The sequence below is a fragment of the Plecotus auritus genome (genome assembly GCF_963455305.1).
Source record: "Plecotus auritus genome assembly, chromosome: 1".
NCBI classification, from domain to species: Eukaryota; Metazoa; Chordata; class Mammalia; order Chiroptera; family Vespertilionidae; genus Plecotus; species Plecotus auritus.
The window spans coordinates 148848648-148872805 of record NC_137770.1 but is presented as its reverse complement, the minus strand read 5'-3'; the positions used below and the strand labels follow the sequence as shown (position 1 = coordinate 148872805).

Below are 24158 nucleotides of genomic sequence, written 5' to 3'. Positions count from 1 at the left end.
GCCTGGTGCATGAATTTGTGCATGGGTGGGGTCCAGCCAGCCTGGCCAGGGGGAGGGGAGACATGGGCCGTTGGCTGGCCTGCCTGCTGGTCGAACTCCTGGTTGAGGGGACAATTTGCGAACTCCTGGTTGAGGGGACAATTTGCATATTAGCCTTTTATTATAGAGGATATACACTAAGTGCCAGATTATTATGCGTTCAGAGATCATAATAATCTGGCCACTCAGTGTATATTCCTGGTTGTTGTTGTCTTCCATGACTTGTGTTTCTTGTCTTTTGCTCTCCAGTTGCCTCACTGTGAACCTTTCATGAAGATGAGTGGGACCCTGGCTGTCTAGCTCTAGGCTGTCCCCCTAAATAAAAGCACCGTTTCCCCTGATCTCAGAAGGGCTCTTCTGCTCTCTCCTCTCTGCTCTGTTCTCTTGCTGGAGCTCTGCTCCATCCTCTGCCCACAGGCAATGCCATTTGTCTGCCCTGCTATGATCCAACCTGCCCCAATCCCTTACAAAAAGCATGTTCTCTTCCTAATAGCACTGACATTCTTCTGCTCTCTGAGGCTTGGGGCTTATCTCAGTGAAATATGAGACAGTATATAATTAAGGGCACAAGTGTGTATTCCACCTATGACTTTTCCTTCCCTGTTTAAAACCACACACACACCATTTCTTTAAAGTTTAACATGATTTTGAACTTAAACGTTTCTCTTGCACCAGACTTGTCATCTCTACCATCTCTGTACCCTCCTGACATAAGGGTAATCTTACCTCGGGCCCTAATTCCAGACACGCCCTGTGACAATTCACCCAGAATCCTGATTCCAGATTAGACTTTTTAAATTCTGTTCAATTTGGATTTTAATGAGATTTTGGAACTAAGATATTTTCCACATCTAAAGGTAATATGAAAAGTAAATCTATAAACTTTAAAAATAGATAAATTAAGGGGTTATATTTTTATATGCAGGGTTTACCAAAGGTCCTTTGAGTATCACTTTCTATACAAGCTTATTCCATAGATCATCTCCTTATGAGAAATGGGTAAACAGTAAATCTTAAAGTTAATGTTAGAAGCCACCCAAAGTTTTTGAGTCATCCATATTAAAGATTAATTTGATATAGAGATAGAGCATCTGTAATATTATCCTATCTAATAAAGAGGGAATATGCTAATTGACCCTCATGCCATCACAAAGATGGTGGCGTCCACAGCCTATAAGGAGGGAATATGTTAATTGACTGCCCCGCCCTCAAAGATGGTGGCATCCACAGCCAATAAAAAGAGAATATGCTAATTGTTGCCCCGTCCTCAAAGATGGCAGCACCACAGCCACAAAATGGCAGTGCCCAGTCCCCTCAGCCCTGCCAGGGCACCTGCCTCCTGAGTCCCCCCGTCCCCTCAGCCCCCCAACCGCCCAGGGCTGGCCTGAGGTGCAGGCAAGCCTTGGATGGCGGCTGCCCAGCCACCCAGGGCTGGCCCAAGGCACAGGCAAGCCTCAGATGGCAGCTGCCCAGCTGCCCAGGGCCACCCGAGGCTCAGGTAACCAGGGCTGGCTGAGGCTTGCACTGCCAGAAGTGTGATGGGGCGACACCTTCCCCTGATGGCCAGGTTGCCTCCCACCCCTGAGGGCTCCCGGACTGTGAGAGGGGGCAGGCCGGGCTCTGGGACACCCCTCCAGTGCATGAATTTTCATGCACCAGGCCTCTAGTCTTATATAATAAAAGGCTAATATGCAAATCGACTGAACAGCGCAACGACTGGTCACTATGATACGCACTGACCACCAGGGGGCAGATGCTCAATGTAGGAGCTGCCCCCTGGTGGTCAGTGCACTCCCACAGGTGGAGTGCCGCTCAGCTAGAAGCTAGGCTCATGGCTAGCGAGCACAGCCATGGTGGCAGGAGCCTCTCCCGCCTCCAAGGCAGCTCTAAGGATATCCAACTGCTGGCTTAGGCCCGCTCCCCATGGGAAGTGGGACTAAGATGTTAGTCGGACATCCCCCAAGGGCTCCCGGACTGCAAGAGGGTGCAGGCCGGGCTGAGGGACCCCCCCCCCAAGTGCACGAATTTCATGTACCAGGCCTCTAGTACATTATATCATTGAAGTATAGGTCATTTTAAAAATTAGCAGTACTCACAATTTTCAAAACCTCCTGTATGGCAAAAAGTAGAATATACCATATGAAAGTCTGGATTAGAATACTCTGTTAAGAAATATAATAGCCTTACCTTTACATAGTCATAAATGCATCTTTGCAAAGTAGATACTGACTCCAGAGCAAATGTATTGAAGGTGAGTTTAATGAGTTTGTTTACAGGGGCAATTATAAACCATATGCAGTTTAAATTCTTGTCATATCTTCCATTTGCATCAGAATCAGGAGAGGCAAAGGTGTTATTGGAGCTGGTCAGATAGCCACCACATCCATGTTGAGGCCCTGTGTCAAAACAAAGACATCACTAAGCAGACCGAGGAGAACACATCTTAGTTCCCACATGGAGGCTTTTAAAATTCATATTGTTTCTACTTTCTATCACATGTTTATAACTATGTCAGACTATTCCCTTGCTTCAGTGGGTTTGTGCAGGTGCTGTTGTTACTGGCCTTAACTTCTTCATTACCTAGTTCCTCTCCACTCCTCTCACCACCCCTCAGTCCCTTTCTTCTCACTCACACAGAGTTGCTTAGAAAAGTGGGGAATCATAGTCCGTTCTATGTGCATTTTTAGACCTGCTGATGTAATTTATTAAAGCTTTTCTAGCCTTGAAGAATCCAATTTTATAGAAAATAGTGTTTTGCATAATAAAACCGGTGGAAACTGTGAACATGTTTTATTTTTGTGTTTTGCTTTTATGAACACTAGCCAATTGAAAACTGAATTTATGAAGAATTTACCCAACATGCCAAGAAAATTGGCTCCCAAAGAACCTTTTATTTAAATAATCTGTCAGAAAGAGGCTGCGAGGCATTTAGCACTTCTAGTTCATATTAAATCACATTCTAAATTTAATTTTCCCTTTTCCAGAAAAAAAGAAGAGCTAAAGAAGAAGACCATTAGTGAAGAAAAAAGTCTACTTTGAAATAAAAATTTTAAAATTTAGAATAAAAAGAGAGGAATAAAAAAGTACCCATGAGATGACTAAATGATCTACTATGAAAAAATACGAAAAATCTTCAGAACATTGGATTTTGTTTCATCCACTCCACAGCCTAAGCCAATGCCTCAGAAATTATTTAAGAATGACATAAAAGGAAGAAAAGCTATGGACAATTTCAACAGAAATAGTGAGGATGAATTAAGCTCAAAATAGTCGTAAGAGGACTAGGGATTAATTACTAGAACTAATGTAAATCTTGCATTCTACACAAACATAGATCATTACTACTTTAAAAGTTAAATTTCATTGACTTTGGCCTTCACTTATTCCATTTATTTAGCTTTTAATAGTGAAAGGGTTGCTTTCAACATTAGGGGGCGCTAAGATTTTGGACTTGGCGCTTGGCAGGAAATGCGCACAATGGCAGCCCTCCTCAGAGGCAAAGGCTATCAGCCTGCAGTGTTGTGAGGACAGAGGCATTATTTAGTAGGTCAGACTGCCTTGTCCATCGCTCCTAACTCAGGTCAAACTATAGATTATGGGCACAGTCAGATTTTTTCTGGAGCTGAAATTCTTCTAAAGGCCCAGTTTCTGATATTTCCACATATGGTGGTATCTAGGACAAAATTATTCTGAAACCAAAGCAATGTGCAGTGCTTCATGGTATAATTCTAATAATTCTTTTCATATTAAACAGGCCTGCAAACTAAAAAAGAATTAGAGTTTGCATAGCTTTTATTTTGGTATTGTTACTTAAGGAAACCACGTAAGCTTATTGACATGCATAACAGGGGAGAACAATTACTTAAGGTATTAATGAATTGATACATTTATTTATTAATTCAATAAATATTGTTTTAATAGTGAAGGAAATATATTTAGTATTGAAGTGGGAAAAAGATGAATAGTAGTCCAGGAGCAATGCTATGAATAGATAAATAATAATAATCCAATTTAGAAATTGATAGGTGCCATAAAGGAGGCAGGAAATTCCTGTGAGTTTAGCAAGAAGGGGAAATTACCTCAGGCTATGAGGATCTAGAATGTTCAAGGAGGAGGTGGCATCTGATCTGGATCTTGAAGGATAAATAGGACAAGACCAGATAGAGGTGGGTGTGGTGCTGGCAATTCCAGGCTGACAGCATTTCATAACCAAAGGTTAAGTGGACAAGAATTTACATTATATGCTTAAAAGAGCAAAATTCTGTTTGTGAAACAACAAAGTACATGAAAGAGAATAATGAGAAGGTTAGGAAACAGGATGGGCTGTTCTATAGAGGTCCTCAAATGTCAGAGTACAGAATTTGACATTTAGACTTTTTTCTGTGGACAATGGGGTCCACTTGAAAGTTTTTTGTCAGAGGAGTGGTAGGTTCAGAATGCACTTTCTAGTCAAGTCTGATCTAAAATTGTATCTGGTAGTAGCATTTACATGTAGGGGAACAGGACTGGAGGAGGTGATACCAGGTAAGAGGACATTGCCCCAGTAGGGCTGGAGGTAGCAAGAGGCAATAAAGACTTGGAGGTTTTCATACAGGAAAATAATGTTGTTTGGCTTAATTCTATTACTACATCAGCTCCAGAAAACTAAATACTATTTTTAAAATTCAAGTTATATATTTTATCACTACTGTTTATTGTTACTAATAAGTTACTAAGAGCAGAATGATAACTGTATTCGGGCACAGTAAGTGCCATTAAACACACTTATCATACAATACTATTACTACTACCACCACAACTACTGCTGTCATAAGACAGAAACACCCTTCTTCCTCCAAGGAACCCCCCCAGCAAGAATCCATAAATCATTGGCATGTATTGGCATAGATTGAGTGGTAGATTAAATGATTCTTAATTCTTCAGTCCCTCTGTCATTGGTTTCTCTCTTTGAAGTGCACTAGAATGGAGGATATTTTTCCATCCACTTGATGTTAGGCTTGGTCTTATGACTTGCTTTAGACATTGGAATCTTTGTGGAAAGAGGCCTTAAATGGGCTTGCGATTTTTGCTTGGCCTTTTGTGCTCCTGTGATTCACCCAGAGCTCATACCGTGAGTCAGTGGTCGGCAAACTGCGGCTCGCGAGCCACATGTGGCTCTTTAGCCCCTTGAGTGTGGCTCTTCCACAAAATACCATGTGTGGGCGCGCACGTACAGTGCAATTGAAACTTCGTGGTCCATGCACAGAAGTCGGTTTTCAGCTCTCAAAAGAAATTTCAATCGTTGTACTGTTGATATTTGGCTCTGTTGACTAATGAGTTTTCCAACGACTGCCCTGGGTGACTGCTTGTGAAAGAGAAAGTGGATGGAGAGCAGACCTAAGCCCAGCCTGGAGTCTGGAACCAAACACAGTTAACCTATAGCCAGGAACAGAGGCAGTCAAACCAGTCTGCAGACCCATGAGTGATCAAAATAAATGCTCTAGGCATAAACCACTGAAATTTAGATGGTTTGTTATGTACCCTTATTGTGGCAATAACTGACTAATAAGTAGCTTGTTTGAGTAATTGAACTGTAATAAAGCACATTGCTTAATTCTTAAAAAAAACCCCAGAAAATAATGAAAGTGAAAAGCTAACATTATCACAGATAATCCTTTCCAAAGTAGTCAAATAATCTTATATAACAAAAGGCTTATATGCAAATCAACTGAACAGCGGAATGACTGGTTGCTATGATGTGCACTGTCCACCAGGGGGCAGATGTTCAACACAGGAGCTGCCCCCTGATGGTCAGTGCGCTCCCCCATGGGGAGCGCCGCTCAGCCAGAAGTCAGGCTCACGGCTGGTGAGCACAGCGGCAGTAGCGGGAGGCTCTCCTGCCTCTGTGGCAGCACTAAGGATGTTCCACTGACGGCTCCCGGAATGTGAGAGGACACAGGCTGGGCTGAGGACCCCCCACCCCCCCACAAGTGCACGAATTTCATGCACTGGGCCTCTAGTTAAGTAAATAAAACATTATATGAGAGAATTATATAATTCATATTATATAGAAAAATGAGTACATATAGTACTATATGGGTGAATAGTCAAATTATTGAAGTAAATGTATGAGTAACAAGTAAAGTCACATATGAGTAAATACCTTTTGGTGTTTGTATGATACAGGAAACTGTTATAATTGCTCTGATTACCCCACTCTTTAAAAAATGTTTTTTTAATTACATTCAATATTATTCTGTACTAGAGGCCTGGTGCATGAATTCATGCACAGATGGGGTCTGGCTGGCCCACCCCGATGTGGGGGGGGGGCGCTGATCAGGGGCGGGGCCAGCCGGGGGGAGGGGCTGTGGGTGGTTGGCTGGCCAACCCCACCCTCTGGTTGAACTCCTGGTGGAACTCCCAGTCGAGGGGACAATTTGCATATTAGCTTTTTATTATATAGGATGTTTCCCCATTTTTATATTTAAACATAGTACAAATGCTCTGTGTTCTTGCTCCTTCTATGCAAAATGTAAATACTATAAGCATGTGTCTTTGGGAAATATAAAGATGAATATTAACAAAAGAAGGGTTATTCACCAAAAAGTATTATTGTCACATTACTATTTCTATATTTCAACAATAGCTGAGTATAATAGAACTCTGACTATGAAATAGTTTCATACATAAGAAAATAATATTTATTTGCTGTATTGATTTTTTAAAAAACTAGTATAAGATCCTAACCTCGATATGTGGTTTAGCACCATAAATCCATCATCTTCCTTGTTACTACACATTTTCTACCAACTAGTGAACTCCCATCCATCAGTGGCTCCTCCACCAGTCAAGTTGTGTCAGAAACACTCTGTAATGTCACGCTAACCTTCCTCCCCAAGTCGGAAATACTTCCGCAAAAGAAATACTTCTTCAGAGAAAGAAAATGGTTGGCTACAAAAATATTGGAAATATGAACCCAGAGTATGCAGTAAGATCTGGGTCAAGATCTACTTAATTAAAAATCAGTAACTGAATCCTAAATTACTCCTCTCCAATTATTAAACTTCAGAGTGAAGCTCAAGCCAGGAGAAATCTGATAATGTAAGAAAGGGCTATATTATCTAAGTAAATCATCTCAAAGGCCTTGTGGAGTCATATCCATTTCTGAATAGTTATTTTGAGAATTGACATATTTGTGGCTGATATTTTATTGAGGCCTTTTGGATAGCATCTCTATCCATCGCCTAGCAGCCACCACCTGGAAAAATGGTAGATGGCTGGCACACTTAGGACAAAGATTGGCCTGAGTTCAGGCATTTTCCTGTTCCCATGAGCCAGCTGCAGCCGTAGGTTGTAGCTGGAGGAAGCCCAGTGATACACAGGAAGCAGGACATAAAAGCATTGTAAGCTGTTGCCTTAGGGAAATGGGGGTGAACCACAGAGAGCTTGTGATTTTCAAAGCCTGGTACACAACTGCCCTAAAGCAGTGAATTCATTTTTTAAATTCAACTAGATTCCACATGAACCCATTTGTCTTTTTATCTAAAAGTAAATTGTATTTATTATTCTACCCATTAATCTCAATTATGTACAACCTTTTAGGTGTTATATTTATGTTATGCAAAATAAAATCTTAATGGTTTTTATAACATGAGTTGTCTGTTTTCCTTTTAAAGTTCTATTCGTTTGTTTTTACTAACATCACCCGATTTGACTCATTTTAGATATTCTAATTTGAAATTCAGCCTACTTTAACTTAGTATGGTAATATTGGAAAAGGATAAAAATAAAATACTAAAAGGAAGTTAATTTACTAAAAGGAAAGTTATTTAGCACCTAATCAGTAGCTAAAGTCACTAGGAAAAGATCAATGCAATGTATAAAGAATTTAGGATAATGATAATTTTATTATCTTTTTAATTTATGTTGAATTATTTCAGTATTACTTAAAATACCATAAGTATGTATCACTAGTCCCAGGGCATTTCATGCAAATCATTCTTGCCAACTTTGAAATTTCAAAAATGATTTACTAAGCAAAATGATATGATTATACCAATTGATGCAGAAAATGAATTTGACAAGATCCAACACACATTCATGATAAGAACACTTCAGCAAACGAGGAATTAAAGGCGATTTTCTCAGCTTGATAAAGAGTATCTATAAAAATTCCACAGTTAACATGACACTTAATGGTGAAAAACTAAATGCTCTTCTTCCAAGATTAGAAACAAGGCAAAAATATTTTTTTCTCATCTTATTTAGCATAGCATTGAAAATTTGTGCCAGTGGAAGAGGCAAGGAAAACAATATACACACTGGAAAAATGAAATTGATATTATTTGTGTATCTAAGAATCCCAAGGAATCTGCACAAAAATTCCTAGAACACTTATTGTGAGTTCAGCAAAAACTCTGGATATAAAAACAATACACAAAAAAATCAATCACATTTATATATACTAACAATAAACATGTGGAAACCAAAAATTAAAACCTAATTGCTCCAAAGAAAATGCTGTACTTAGGTATACACAATGAGACATATATAGGATCTATGTGCTAAAAATTGCAAAATGATAAAAGAAATCAAAGAAGATCTCAACATAGTCAAGATAGCAATTATTCCCCAACTGATGCATAGGTATAACGCAACTCCTATCAAAACTCCAGCAAGAGTTTTCCATCAACATAAAAAAAGTTTACATAAAGTTTACATGGAGAGGCACAGGCCTTCGAATAGCTAAAACAATCTTGAGAAAGAAGAATAAAGTAGAAAGAATCGGTCTATCTCAAATTAAGTCTTACTATAAAGCAATAGTAATCAAGACAGTGCAATATTGGTGGAGGTTTAGACACCTAGATCAATGGAACAGAATAGAAAACCCAGAAATAGACCCCCCCACAAATACACCCGACTGATTTTTTACAAAGGTACAGAAGCAATTTAATGGAGGAGAGACAGTCTTTTCAACAAATAGTGCTAGAGAAATTGGACATCCAGAGGCAAAAATTAACTTCAACCTGAACCTCAGACATTAAACAAAAATTACTTCAAAAAAGATCATAGACATAGAATGAGAAATATAAACCATGAAACTTTTATATAAATTCAGAACAGAAACTCTTTCATACCTCAGGATAGGCAGAGTCCTTAGCATTGACACCAAAAGCATGATACATAAAAGAAAAAAAATGGATAAACCGGGCTTTAGTAAAATTAAAAACTTCTGTGCTAAGAAGGGCCTTTAAGAGGATGAAAAGATAAGCTATGAATTAGGAGAAAAATCTTTGTAAACCACATAAGACTACTTTTTCAGAATATATAAAAAATTTCAAAACCCAATAGTGAAAAAAACCAATAACCCAATTAGAAAATAGGCAAAATCTATGAATAGATATTTCAGCAAATATGATTTACATGTGACAAAAAAAGCAGATGAAAATTGTTCACCATTAGGGAAATACAAATTAAAACCACATTATCATCTGGTAATCCTGGCCAAAATAGTCTCTAGTCACTCTGTCTCTCTGTCTCTCTGTCTCTCTGTCTCTCTCTGTCTCTCTCTCTCTCTCTCTCTCTCTCTCTCTCTCACACACACACACACACACACACACACACACACACACACACACAGAGGGATAGATCATTTGTAGAACACAGCACTCTACAATGGGATGGTGATGGGGGTTGGGGGTCCCAAAGTATGGATAGCACAGGAAGTACTCTTCAGTGTTTCCTAACCAAAATAATAGAATCCAGATGGCATCTTAAAGTGCTGAATAAAATAAATGGAAAATTATAAAATTCTATATTCAGAAAAAAATATCCAACAAAATTTAAGACAAAATAAAGCCCTTTTCAGAAAAACCAAGACAAGTTTTTACCAGAAGTTTTGCAATAAATAAAAAAACCACTAAATGGAGTTCTTCTAAAATAAAGAAATTGATTCCATATGGAAGCACAGAAATTCAGGAAGAAAAAAAACAATGGTAAGTATTACTCATTGCATAAAACAATGAAAATATTTTATTGCTTAAAATAGACATAGAATTAATATAATTAACATTAATAGCAAAAAAAGACTGTAAGTGGCTAAATGAATTTAAAAAGTTTTAAGGTCCTTGACTTGTCATGAAGTAGTAAAAGGACTAGTTTTAAGTTAGATTCTAATGAGTCAAGAATACTGTAATCTCTAACGTAACTATCAAAAGAAGAATAAAAAACTGTAAAGTAATATATGTTTAAAAGAGTAATAAAACTGATCAATTAAAAAAGGCAAGAAAGAATAATTTAAAAACATAAGAACAGGTGGGACCAACAGGATCCAAGTAATACAATTGTCTGTTTAAATCCAATAATGTTTGCAATTTAATCCTATGTAAAGACATTATTAGTAAATCCTCCAACTGAAAGATAAAGCAAAACAGAATCCTAATATATTCCTTGAGATAGCAAAAGTTTGAAAGTGAAGAGGTGGTACAATATGTCATGCAAACATGAATTGAAAGAAAGCTAAGGAAGCTATACTACATCAGAGAAAATACTAGTAGACAGTAAAGCAAGAAACATTTAAAAAGTATATTGCAAAATGATATGAGTCAATTCACTGGGACGATATAATGATTTTAAATGTATATGTGCCATGTGAAAGAGGACAAAACTCTAGTCCAGACCTTTCTACCGAGCTTCTAATTCTTATATCTGGCATCTATCTTATAACAAAACAATCAATGGTTTCCCTTTGCACATGAGACAAAGCCTTGGGCATCTAGCCCTAACTTATCTCTCCTGCCTTAGCTTCTGCCCCAAAGCATTACCATTCAATGTGCAGGTCAGTCCATAGCCTCTGAAATGCTATGTGTCTCTAACTTTGTACATGCTTTATTTTCCCCATAGAATGTCTTTTTCCCAGTGAATGTCTTCTCACCCTTCCAAGTTAATACTATACAATAGTTAACATTTATCGCATGCCAAATAAGAGCCAGCCCTATGAGGTAGTTACTATTCGTGTGCCCATTATATAGAGGAGAAAATCAAGACAAAGAACAGGTCATTTGTTCAAGGTTGAACTTGGGATGTATAAGAACTGGGTTTGAATTTAGGAAGTCTAGCACCAGAGATTACATTTATAACAATTACACTAAAATTCAGGGTTCATATTCTCTGAGCTGCTCTCTCTAACAGTCTTGTTTCCTCTTTACTATATACCAAGGTATCACAGATCCTTTCTTTTCTTCCTCCTCTGTCCTTTGCACATATTTATGTCAAAAAGCATTTACCATACCAAATTTACAATTATTTACTGATTCTTCTACCTGTAAACTTCTCAAGAATAGGGAAAAGCTCATTGCCTGCATAATAAGTAGCTGGTGAACATTATTAAACAAGCAATGAAGGAGTGAATAGAAAATATAGTTATTAGATGAATTTTTGCTTTCTAGCCTGAATTTATAAGGGGGATTCTTTAAATTAAATAAATTTATTGATTTATAAAGTTGTTACTATATTATAAACATTATGTATGTGTGAATATGTATGAATGTATGTGTACATATATAATTCTCATGTTTTTATTGACTTTTAGAGATAGAGGAAGAAAGAGGATAGAGAGATAGAAACATCGATGAGAGAGAAACATAATTGATTGGCTGCCTCCTGCATGCCCATGTGCTCTGACAGGGAATTGAACCAGTGACCTCCTGCTTCCTGGGTTAATGCTCAACCGCTAAGCTACACCGGCTGGGCCATCTATATATATAAAAGGCTAATATGCTAAGTGTCCTTCTCTCTGTCCGATGGGTTGCTATGACACACACTGACCACCAGGGGGTAGATGCTCAATGCAGGAGCTGCCATGATGCACAGAGAAATGGCACTGCCAACGTGGCACCTACAAAGCAACACTTGGCTTTCCCCAAGTAGGACTTAGGCCCCGCCACCACCCCAGAGTGACAGACCACCAAATCACAGCCAATGCTGCCAAGACTCCATGGCACAAAATGCAGCCCACAGCCCAGTCCACCCGGAAACGGTTGCTGTGGCCGCCAGGTAATGACATCATGTAGCAACACCCAGATTCCTCTCCCTAGCAATGACTAGCCTCCTTGCAGTTTCTTCAACCTAGGAACACGACTTGCTTTATAACCAGGTAGAAACACTTTACACTGTAACCAAATGTCTGTGAAGCATTTTCCCGTGCCTCATCTCATTTGATCCTCAGAGAAGTCCTGGAGTAGGTAGATAGGAGACTCAGAGGAATCCTATTTTCTTTTCATTAGCCAGAAAACAGAGTTTTAGAAAGCTTAGAAACCTGACCCAACTGAAAAAAAGTAAGAAATGGTGGACCTTAAAAATGACTTCAGGTTTTCTTACTGCACAGAATATAGTCAAACACTGCTGCAGTTAAATATTTTACCCTTTGTTCTCCCTGCATGATCTACAATAATAATCTGCTTTGTGTTGATATTTACTGCTGTGTTGCTGGCAATTACCTGAAAGAGAAGTTGGGGTGCTTCACTGGGTTGGAAAAAGTTTAGCTAAGTCAGAAAGCAGGTCTAATTAAGCAAGTCTATTCTATATCTATAAAAGGCTAAGTTGACTCGTGCATGCACGATACATCTAAAGCTCTCCTTGGCGCCAATCGCATGTGTGTGTTTCCATTTGTCATTGTTGATCGTGAATTTGGTTGACACTTCTATTATAGAGAAAGGGCGAATAGCGATATTAAAATATTTCTTCTAATTAATTTCCTTTCAATGTGCACAAATTAGTGCATGAGGTCACTAGTATATAATATTTTTAAACAAATGACTTTTTGGTTCTTTTTATTAACCCATTTTAAAAGCGAATTTAGTTGACTTTTGTGACATATTTGATTGTGAAATCACAATTAGTAGGACAACAATAAAAATGTCACTATAAGGCCCTAGCCAGTTTGGCTCAGTGGATACAGCATTGGTCTGCTGACTAAAGAGTCCCAGGTTAAATTTCAGTCAAGGGCATGTACCTCAGTTGCAGGTTCACCCCCAGCTTTGGTTGAGCCACGTGAGGGAGGCAAGCAATCAATGTGCCTTTCTCATAGTGATGTTTCTCTCTCTGTGTCTCGCCCCCTCCCTTCCATTCTCTCTAAAAATCAATGGAAAAATATCCTTGGGTAAGGATTAACATATATACTAGAGGCCAGATGCATGAAAATTCATGAAAGAGTAGGCCTTCCTTCCTCCGGCTGCTGGCACTGGCTTCCCTCCCGCCCCAGGACCCAGGCAGCTTCCCTCTGGCCCTGCCGGCAGGCACCCGGTTCCTGGGCAGCTTCCCTCTGGCCCCAGAAGGATGTCTGGTCTAATTAGCATATTACCCTTTTATTATTATAGATAACTAAAAGATTTTAAATGCTGCCTAAGGGGTAGGTTTTTAGTAGAAAAATGCTTCTCTAGCTAAAAACTTGCAATGACAAATGACCTTAAGTCTATTACTTAAGAAAATTTAATCTTAGTATTAGATTTTAGCAGACAGAGAAAAATTCATAAATTTGTAAAATTCAGGACACATTAGTGTACAGCAATATTATTAAAAAAAATAAAACTATTTATTCAACATTGGCAATTACAAAATCAAAACTTAATCAAAAGTTGAAACTGTTCTGTTTAGAGAGGTCAGGATAAATAGCAATGTGCTACTTATACTCATATATAGGTTACAATAAAAAAAGGTGGGATTTATAAAATCAAGCCAAGCATTGAATAGCTTTTTAATAATAATTAAAACAAGGAATTGTTTTATTGTTCTTGTTGATATGTTAGGTTGTGCATGGTGCTATGTGCATTTCAACTTTTACTACTCTGGTGGAAGTATTATTTCGTTGACACAGGGATTATTTTCCCAATTCTGCTCTAAACTTGCTAAGGGACGTTGGCTTAGTTCTCCAATTTGTAAATTAAACTATATGCTAAGAATATCACTCAGGGTTACATATTAAAAACAAATGTATGAATTCCTTCATTTTTTTTTAAAATATATTTTATTGATTTTTTACAGAGAGGAAGGGAGAGGGATAGAGAGTTAGAAACATCAATGAGAGAGAAACATCGATCAGCTGCCTCCTGCACACCCCCCACTGGGGATGTGCCCGCAACCAAGGTACGTGCCCCGACCGGAATCGAACCTGGGACCCTTCAGTCCGCAGGCCGACGCTCTATCCACTGAGCCAAACCGGTTTCGGCATGAATTCCTTCATTTTGTTAGACTGTTGTGGTAAGGAAGTTTTCTAAATTGGAGGCCATAATATGGGACTAGAGTTCTTTGGTTATACAGAGATTTATTATTCTTATATTCCAATTGAATTATCCTATATAATAAAGAGCTAATATACTAATTAGATCAAACAGCAGAACGACTGTCCGGACGACCTTCCGGACGAAGCCAGGGCTGTGAGGCCCGCGGCAGCCGGGGCTGTGAGGACTGAGCCCCTTGCACGAATTTCATGCATCAGGCCTCTAGTACTTTACTTTACTGTGTTAATTCTTTACCATTATGTCATGAACAGCCAATCAAACATATGACATTTGTCTGTCAACAGCAGACAGCTAACTGGCTTTTACTGCTTATATAATATACTAGAAGCCTGGTGCATGAAGTTCTGCACTTGTGGGGGGGGGGTCCCTCAGCCCAGCCTGCACCCTCTTGCAAGTCCAGGACCCCTCGGGGGATGTCCGCCTGCCAGCAGTCAGACATCCCTCTCGCAATCTGGGGCTCTCGCAGTCCAGGACCCCTCACTCCTTACCACCTGCCTGCAGCAGAGGTGGGAGAGACTCCCGCCACTGCCGCTGTACTAGCCAGCCAAGAGCCTGGCTTCTAGCTGAGCGGCGCTCCTGTGTTGAGTGTCTGCCCCCTGGTGGTCAGTGCACGTCATAGCAACTGGTCGACTGGTCATTTGGTTGTTTGTTCATTCAGTCGCTTAGGCTTTTATATATATAGATTGTTTTATAAAATACATATGTTATACATATATGTGTATAAAATATATGCATAGATATTTTATATATAAATATACTATTTGTAATAAATATAAATATTTATAATATAAATACAATAAATATTTAAATGTCTTTTATAATGAAAATATATATTATGTAAGGTTTAAAATATATAATATATAAATTATTATATCTAATAATATAAACATTATATAACATATAAGTATTTATAATACAAAGTTATGTAATATAAATATGAATATAATCACACTGTATTATACTATTTATAAACAGTGTATTTTATTGAAATATATATTATATCTTTCTTTGTGGAAAGGAGGGGACAGTTATGTGCAATATTTAGCTACAATAGGATATTACCAAATGCACTATTTGGGACTAGGTACAAATTAGAATGCTGCTACTAAAAAGCAGGCAGTGTCAAATGAGGAGATAGAAGTGGAGAAAAGTGACTCTTTCTACCTAAAAGAGTACGAAAAGACATGACTTGCCTCTCAGAACATTCCCCCAGAACCTCCCTTGGTCCCGGGTCATCAATGGCCAGAAGTGATTTGGGCTGATTAAGAAACCTCTGAATTTGGAGACAGTGCTACCTGGTTCAAAGCTTCACTTTACCTTTTAGGAACCCTGGGGCTGCAGACAAATTACCTAATCTCTTTACTTCTTACTCCCTCCTTTGCAAACTGGGATAGTCCCTGTTTTGGGGGTAGTTGTGAGGATTAGATAAAATAATGTGTGTAGATGCTCAGTGATAGGGGCCCATTATCATTGTGCCCAGGGATTTTTGTGACAAGTCTTCACTTGGCAGTGAGCAGAATATAAACCTAAAACATAAAGTTAATAGATTTTTTAATATATCAGAATGAAGAGAAAAATACAGTCCTGGAAACCTAATAATGTTTTGTTTCTAAAAAACTGATTTATAGCCAAAGAATTTTTTTAAAATGTTTACTGCTAACCAGATATAGCTTGCATGCTCCTGGGGACACTACACCAAAGCCAGGCTGATCTGAGTAAGGATAACGATTATAGGGAATTTATGGTTACAAAAAATTTAACCCAAAAGGTCCAATTATCTGAGAAAACTGGGTTACATTTTGGGGAGGTCTGGTATGGCTTAAGTTATAAATAATAACTGTTTCCAAGCTCTTGTTTACCTGAATATTTTTCAAAATGTTACCTTATAATTTACCATTAACTCACTTTTATCACTTAGCTTGGCCTCCACAGTAGCATCTGGTCATGTGGGGAGGGGGCAGGCATGGACTCTGATACTGGAATATATTTTAATAAAAACCTTTCCTTTATTTTTGCTGATCTGGAATCTTACTTCTGTCTATTTGCTTTTGTAAGGTTTGGGTGAACTAAGCATTTGTTAGTTTCTTTATTCTATTTCCACATTCTCAGACCAGCAAAAAACCCTTTTCAGTAAAACGCACAAAGGACAAACTGCTGATAACCTTGTCTTTGGCATCAGCTCCCAAGAGAAGTCCAATCACTAGTGAGAGACTTACAAAGGGCGGAAATAAGTTTAGTCTAGTTTTCTGCAAACAGGTTTCCAATTCCAGCTCATCTCATTCTCATACTTTATCAGAGGGAACAAATGACATTAAGAGAATAAACAAACAACATTGCTTTCGAGTAATACCCGCATTATTGCTAAACTCCGAGCTATTTGACAGTGACTTATAAAATCATTAAAGCTATAATTCAACTATCTTATTGCACTTGTACTTCTAAAAGTAATGTGGTTTTGCAGCTTATACCAGGCTGCTAAGAAGCAAATAGCATCATATACATATTGATGTTTACTGTCATTGAATATTTTTGTTTATTCTTGTATTGTTTTGCTACAGAATTTTAAAATGCCTCTCAAGGTCCAAGCTTAACATCAAAACTGTGAAACTTAAAAATAACCAGAAGTCAAAAGAAATTTGACATGTCTTTATATTTTTCTCTATTTCTTGCGATCGTATTTTCCATCATTGGGGTCCAGTCTCATCAGCTTTCTCAGTCTCGCTCTCCATCTTCCCTATTCCCTCTCACAAGTGAACTCTTGTTCGATTCCCTCAACATCATCCCACCTCGGCCCCATTTTTCCTTAGCACCTTTGAGAGGAATTTCCAGATGTTAAGGTAGCAGGTAAAAACCCAGAGGCCAGACACATATGACCCAAATGTTGAGTCTGATCCTATATTCCTAAATCTGTAAGAGTAAAAGTGATCCAATTTACTATCCCAAGTAGTAGCTGAACTACATGAACCACAATTACATTTTGAGAGTGAAGCATATCTAGGTATAAAATAATGTATAATATGCTGTATATATTATGTATAACATAATGTAATTATAGAGTGGGCATAATGTCGCGACCCACAGGTTGAGAACCGCTAGGAGGGTCACCTAATATCATCAGAAAACACAGATATTTACATTATGATTCATAACAGCAAAATTACAGTTATGAAGTAGCAACGAAAGTAATTTTATGGTTGGGGGTCACCACAACATGAGGAACTGTATTAAAGGGTCGCGGCATTAGAAAGGTTGAGAACCACTGTTCTAGGATATTATCCTGAAGGGGTCATGCCTCACACTCTCCTTGGCAACTCGCTGATCCAAATGCCTGTGAACTTCATACCTTATTGGGCCAAGCTCAGTTTCTAAGTCTGACATTTTGCCTAAGTGTTACACAATACATTGCTTTAGAAACAAACTAAATGACTGTGGTACTCCACAGTAAATACATATTCTGTAAATCCTTGATCTAACCTATATCCACCAGTATGGTGTCTAATGGGATGAGCACATTGTGAATAGGCTGACTGAGCAGCACTGTGTTATGACACCAGTACAGACAGTAAATGGATGTGGGGCTTTGCTGGTTTAAAAACATGTGTGCAAGTCTGAAGTGCTTCATGAGTGACACAGGTGAGCAAGGTCATGACCAAAGCAGATCCTGTGGTAAAGGAGGGGCAGAAACCCAACCAGCAGAAGTTAATAGAATAAAAGGATACTTGTAAGTGTGGATTCTGCACTGTGGAGTGTGCCCACTTCAGCCAAATCCACAGGACCCACGGCTTTTGAACTTTATGAGGTCAGCGACACCATTGACAATGAGATGAAAGCTATACATTCTCTGTAGAAAAATGCTCTGATTTGCAGATATTTCCAGGGTTTCACAGATCCCCAAGGCCCAGTATGATCATTTTGCTGGTTATCAGTCATTCAGGATCAATTATTCATGTCGTGTTGCAGTACAGGGAGCAAGGGGAAGGCAGACTCCACTGCAGCTGGAGGTCAGCTCCTGGACGTGCCTGCTCTGCCTTCCCGCCCTGTGTCCCACCACGCGGCCCTTCACAGCGCAGCTCCATGAAAGAACAGACCCAGTTTCACTCCATATTTAGTAATTAACAACAAACCAGGGGATATTTCAGGCCTATTAGCAATGCAAATATAACACATGCATGAGGAGAGTTTACCTGATAATCACATAATTATGTGAGCTGGCTCTACTAATTTCTGAGAAATTAAAACATGTTTATAAAGTATCGCCAAGTGTGTAATCTAAATAGTAAAACTGCAAAGCTCTAGTGTTTTAAGATAAACTGAACTGAGATGTTGCAGACTAAAACAGTTTCCTCTTCACATCAACTATTTACTCTGAGAAGAGACTGTTCTCCAGGCTGAAATGACCGCGTTGGAAACAAGAAGCTGCTGTGTGGCCCACAAAGTTGCTTTCTCCTCTTTATAGGAAACACAGGGTAGTTTCACATGGATGGGATGGATGTGAAGGGTGCATCTAGATCTGTAACTAAAATACCTCATAATATTATGCTAAATGAAATAAGTCAGTTAGAAAAAGCTAAGACCCATATGATCTCACTCATATGTGGGAGATAAAACTGAAACTTGTGAACACAAACAGCAGTGTGGTGGTTGCCAGAGGGAAGAGGTGAGGGGAGAAGAGGGTCCAAATGCATGGTGACAGGAGAAGATTTGACTTTGGGTGGTGGGCACACAGTGCAATACACAGATCTTGTAACATAGAAGCCCTCACCTGAAACCTGTATGATCGTATTAACCAATGTCACCCCAATAAATTTAATTGAAAAGGGGAAAAAATATGTACATCTTTCCCTCCCCTCAAAAAAGAATAAACTCAGTGTTTCACATAATCACAGCTATAAACCTACTTTTGTATTTTACCTTGTCCCTATGGATTTGCCTATCCTGGACATTTCATATAAATGGACATACAAAAAAATTTTAAAAATAAAAGATTTCATAAACTCCAGAATTCAATATATTCTTACTCTTCCTCCCTTTTTCCTTACCACAAACAACAACAAAAAAACAAGATTAAAATTCTGCAGATGAAAGGTTAATTCCTATGTAAGGTCTTGAAAGCTTTGTGACACCATACAATTCAAAATTATGACACTTGGGTTTTTAATAAAAAATTACCATTGAAAATTGCCTAAATATTTCCAAGTGATTGATGATGTGTGAAGATGAGGAAGAGGTAAAAGTCACCATCCTGACATGCAGCCGTGAGCTCCATTTCTGCTCTCTACACATGGACCTTTTCTCTAGCTATGCCCAGGGAAATACTAATAAACTGAAAGTGTCCGATGCTCAGAGATGAACAGTGCCTCTGACAGTGTAAGATTTTTCCTTCTGTGTCATTTCAGTGCAGTAAAAATCACAATAAATCCAAAAGTGTCTTCTTTGTAGCTCAGGAAAACATAGTAATTTAATGAAGCTGGAGAACACTAGCTAGCTGGCAGGCCTCATGCAGATGAAGGCATGTGGAGTGCTTTGAGACCATTTCAATGGCCATGTGAGAAAGCATTAGGAAAAAGAAAAACAACCTGAAAGCAGGTAACAAGATCTATGCAAATATATGCCATTTGACTCTAAAGTCTGTGCTGAAGGCAAGAGTTTGTGAGTTCTTTTGCACAAAAACAATCTCCAAGGGAAAATTAATTTTTCTTTCAGACTCCTGTGTTCTGCCCCTGAGACTTGCTTTCATGTTATTGGTAATACCGCTAAGTAGGGTAGGTGGCAAAGTGATTTTGTGATACAATTTGTCATGATGTCTGTGGCTTACTGTGAAGACTTTAAGACACTATCTAATTGCTTCCCTCAAGAAATGTACACACATACAGAACTCATGCCAAATGCAAAGAAATTTAAGGTAAGCTCTGCTTTGAATCGGAAGCATGAAGGTTATCCACAGGATGGGGCAAAGAGAAAGAAAGAGTTTGAACAATAAGTCAGGATTCTCATTGTAGAAAGTTTCCCAGGTTTCTCTGAGATGAGACTTCACAGAAGATGTGATTTGTTTGGTGAGCGGTTCATTTTCAGAACACTAATCATCCCTATTCAAATGGAAGGATCAACACATTTTCCAGAGTCAAATATAAATGACCTAGATTGTGCCACTGATGCTGTGAATATAGATAAACTGATGATTGATTAACTACCTTATATGATTTAAAGTTTTTTGTTGATTTTATGTAGATAATTATTTCTCACATGGAGTGGGAATAAACCAGGGTGCTATTTTTTTTTTTATTTATCCTCACATTTAGCTTTTCCCTTTACCTCTAGATCATTATTTTTACCCTAAATTTTTTCTTAAGCTTCAACTTCCTCCTGTATTCTTCATTTAGATATCTCATAGGCTCTCCAACTCCAAATGCTCCAAACCAAATATAATATTTCTTCCCTAAATCATAGTCTCCTAAGGCACCCTATCCAACAAGTTACTCATAAGAAGTCATCAACAACTTATGTCCTCATGTAATATATCAAGTTCCAAATGCTGTTTTTCCAATGTATTCTAACTTCTGAATACCTCTGGGATCTCTTCCCTTTCTTCTATTTCTATTCCTGTTGTGTTCATTTGAACCTCCAACATTTCCCATCTGGAATTCTGTGATAAGCTTCTTCCTTCTCAGGCCAGAGGGTCCTCTGTGCTTTTCTCCACACTAGTACCACTATGACCTTTTCAGAACTCATCTGACCATTCAGTCTTTACTTAACATTCTCCGAGGATCTCAACCATTTTAAGGATAAAGTTGACATAGGCTATGGGTCTCCTGTTTTGATCTGTGCCTAGACTGCATTTAGGCTCACCTTTCACCATTTTCATGGGTGATTAATAAGGTTCGTGTCTTATTTCAGATGGTTGTGTAGATAGACTTTACCTTAGTATACTAGAGAAGTACACTTGTTGAGTTATTTTTTTAAAAATAAGAATACATTATTAGTAATTTCAAAAACCAAAACTTTGTGTGACATTCCTCTAAACTTAAATGAAAAGCAACTTTAACAAGGTGAAATAAAATAAAGCAAAAAGTAACAGTCATGAAAAATAGATTTACATGTCCAAAATTCTTACCCAGTGTCTGCCGGAAAGATATCTTCCAACCTCTTGCTGTTTGAAATGAACCTGTCTTGAACACCAGGAGCATACTGTTATTACTGCTCTTAACATTTGGTGGAAGCTTGGGACCACAGAATTTGCCAAGAAGAGGATCACTGATGTTGTAACCATCATAAATTGCCAGGTAGTCTTGGGAGCAGGAGGTGGAGAGAACCACATCAAAATCAATGAACCTGTAAAATGAGTCTTATTAATACTGATGTTCTCCATTTGGATTTCCATTAAATAGTACCTTGAGTTGGTGTCTTTAAAAAAAGACAAAGGCTAAAAGCGAATGTCCAAGCTTTATTTAATAGGAAATATTAGAAACAGTATACTAATCAGTTCAAAAGTTTAACCTTTTTTTTTTTTTAGTAATTCAGTATGTCAAAAATCGTGATAAGCACTTGGGATATAAAAATAAGTTAGATATGGCTCTGGACTTCTAGGAGTTTATAGTCAAAGACATATTAATTCTACATGAGATTAAGTTTTGACAAGTTTAACTGATATCTCTTTATCATTTCAGCAACACTTTAGTATTTCAGTCTCTTTTAAAGTATGACACTTACTCTATTCTCTTGTTATTTTGGGGCCATCAAGTGGTACTATCATCCTATTCTTTACTTATGGGAAGATGCTAACAGAGTGGGGGAAACACTGGTTTTAGACTCAGAGCTCCATTCTTATTCCCACAGTCATTGTTTCCTTCATTGAAAATGGAGTTTAGAGTAAAGTTAACTGAAACAATATGCAAAAACCAAACCGTGGTGTCAGGCATATAACAGATGTTTTTAAAAACAACAAAACCAGTGATCATTATTGTTTTGAAAATGAGGAATATGAAATAAGTTATTTCTCATAAAATAAATTTAAAAATCGATGGTAGAAAAGAATGAACTAAATTGTCTTGAATCTTATTTGATTGCCATAACCAGAAATTCACACTTAAGGTTATTGTGGTGGTCCCAGGAACTTCACCACATCTTGGCTCTCTGCCTTCTGATATTTGCTAGGACTGCCTTTCTGTATACACTCTGAGCTTTGACATGACCCTAAGACTCACATCTCCATGGCCAAAGCAAGTTTAATTGTGGTAGGGTCTACCTTTTGGAAGAATCTTATGAAACCACCACTCAGTTTGCCACATTGCCTGCCCATTGCAGTGATGGTCCTGGAAGCAAATGCAGAAATGAAGTTTCCATCAGCCTGAGCCCCTGAGTGACCACAGGGAGACAGGCCTCTGGGCAGGCCACATTGGACATACTCATACGAGTGAGAAATAAACTCACTGAGTTAAGCTACTGTGCCTTCGGGTTGTTTGTTATCACTTATAACCTATCCTGACAGATACATCCCTAACTTTTCTTTTATGGCCTAATATGGTATTTTAGTCTAGGCCTTATGCTTTGTCATTTCAAGTAACTATTCACAGAGCTCCCAAATAAGCAAGGCCTTCTGACCTGTTTTTTTTTTTGTTATTGTTGTTGTTGTTGTTGTTTTTTGTTTGTTTGTTTGTTTGTTTGTTTTTAGGATTTTATGACTTATTTACTAATGGGTTACTTTTAAAAATTTTGTTTAAAGTATTTATTATTTGGAAAAAAAATAAAATAAAAGTTATTTGCTCTCCTGACCTCATTTTTACACTCTTCTGCTTACTTAGTTTTCTTTTCTTTTGCTAGCAGCTGTAATAAATAACACATAGCACAGAGTAATTTGAAAATATTTAACAATAAAATACTTGGAAAAACTTTAAGAAAAAAAGAATCAACTATTTTTTTTTTCAAAAAGGTTTGATTGGCTGAATTTTTTTAAACTGATGATGAAGATCCAGTTTATTTAACCACACGTAACACTAAATGTTCTTGTAAAGGAAGATGAAGGCAGAACAATAGCTAGATTAATTTCCACTTTTATTCTTTATAGACAACATATTTATTGTCTACAACATAAATTTACAAAGGAAAAGAAAAATTTGAGTGTCCAGGAGGATTCAAAGCTATTTTGGCTTTTTATTTTACACCATTTTCCCAAAAGAGCACAGAAGCTTCCTGGAAAATCCCATGGACAGAAACCCCATGGAATATCCCAAGGCATATTTTGAGAGCCTTCCTATAAGGATGTATGTTTTACTAATGTCTACAATTTCTACAGCACCTAGAATGCTAGAATAATATCTGTTTCACAGATACACAGCTAGAAAGTAGTCTCTTAGAAATATTACAATAAATAATTTTTCATACATGGGGTTGTAAACTTTGATGTAGTGTGAGGCCCAGAGCCCAGGCAGGAAACAAAAAGAAAAACACACCCATGCATACACACACACACACTAACCATAATCCTATACGTGTAAGAAACAAATATTGGGCCCTAACCGGTTTGGCTCAGTGGATAGAGCGTTGGCCTGCAGACTCAAGGGTCCCAGGTTCGATTCCGGTCAAGGGCATGTACCTTGGTTGTGGGCACATCCCCAGTAGGGGGTGTGCAGGAGGCAGCTGATCAATGTTTCTCTCTCATCGATGTTTCTAACTCTCTATCTCTCTCCCTTCCTTTCTGTAAAAAATCAATAAAATATATTTTTTTTAAAAGAAACAAATATTGGGCTATAATGGCAAATGACAAGAACCATCCCTTATGCTTCCATTCTGGGCAGGCTATCCCTTCTCAGGCCTCCTGCACCTAGTCATTTGGCAATGTTTTTTTGT

General features: G+C 38.1%; 1 protein-coding gene across 1 annotated transcript in view; it reads right to left on the bottom strand.

Annotated features, from left to right (window-relative positions):
- The window catches only part of CUBN (cubilin), a gene marked incomplete at its 5' end in the record, with an annotated part of 316681 nt that overhangs the window by 22770 nt on the left and 269753 nt on the right, over positions 1-24158 (bottom strand). Inside the window, 2 exons of the mRNA XM_080671851.1 lie at positions 2227-2435; positions 21427-21644. Coding sequence (XP_080527977.1) covers positions 2227-2435; positions 21427-21644 — 427 coding nt within the window. The remainder of the gene's footprint in view (positions 1-2226; positions 2436-21426; positions 21645-24158) is intronic.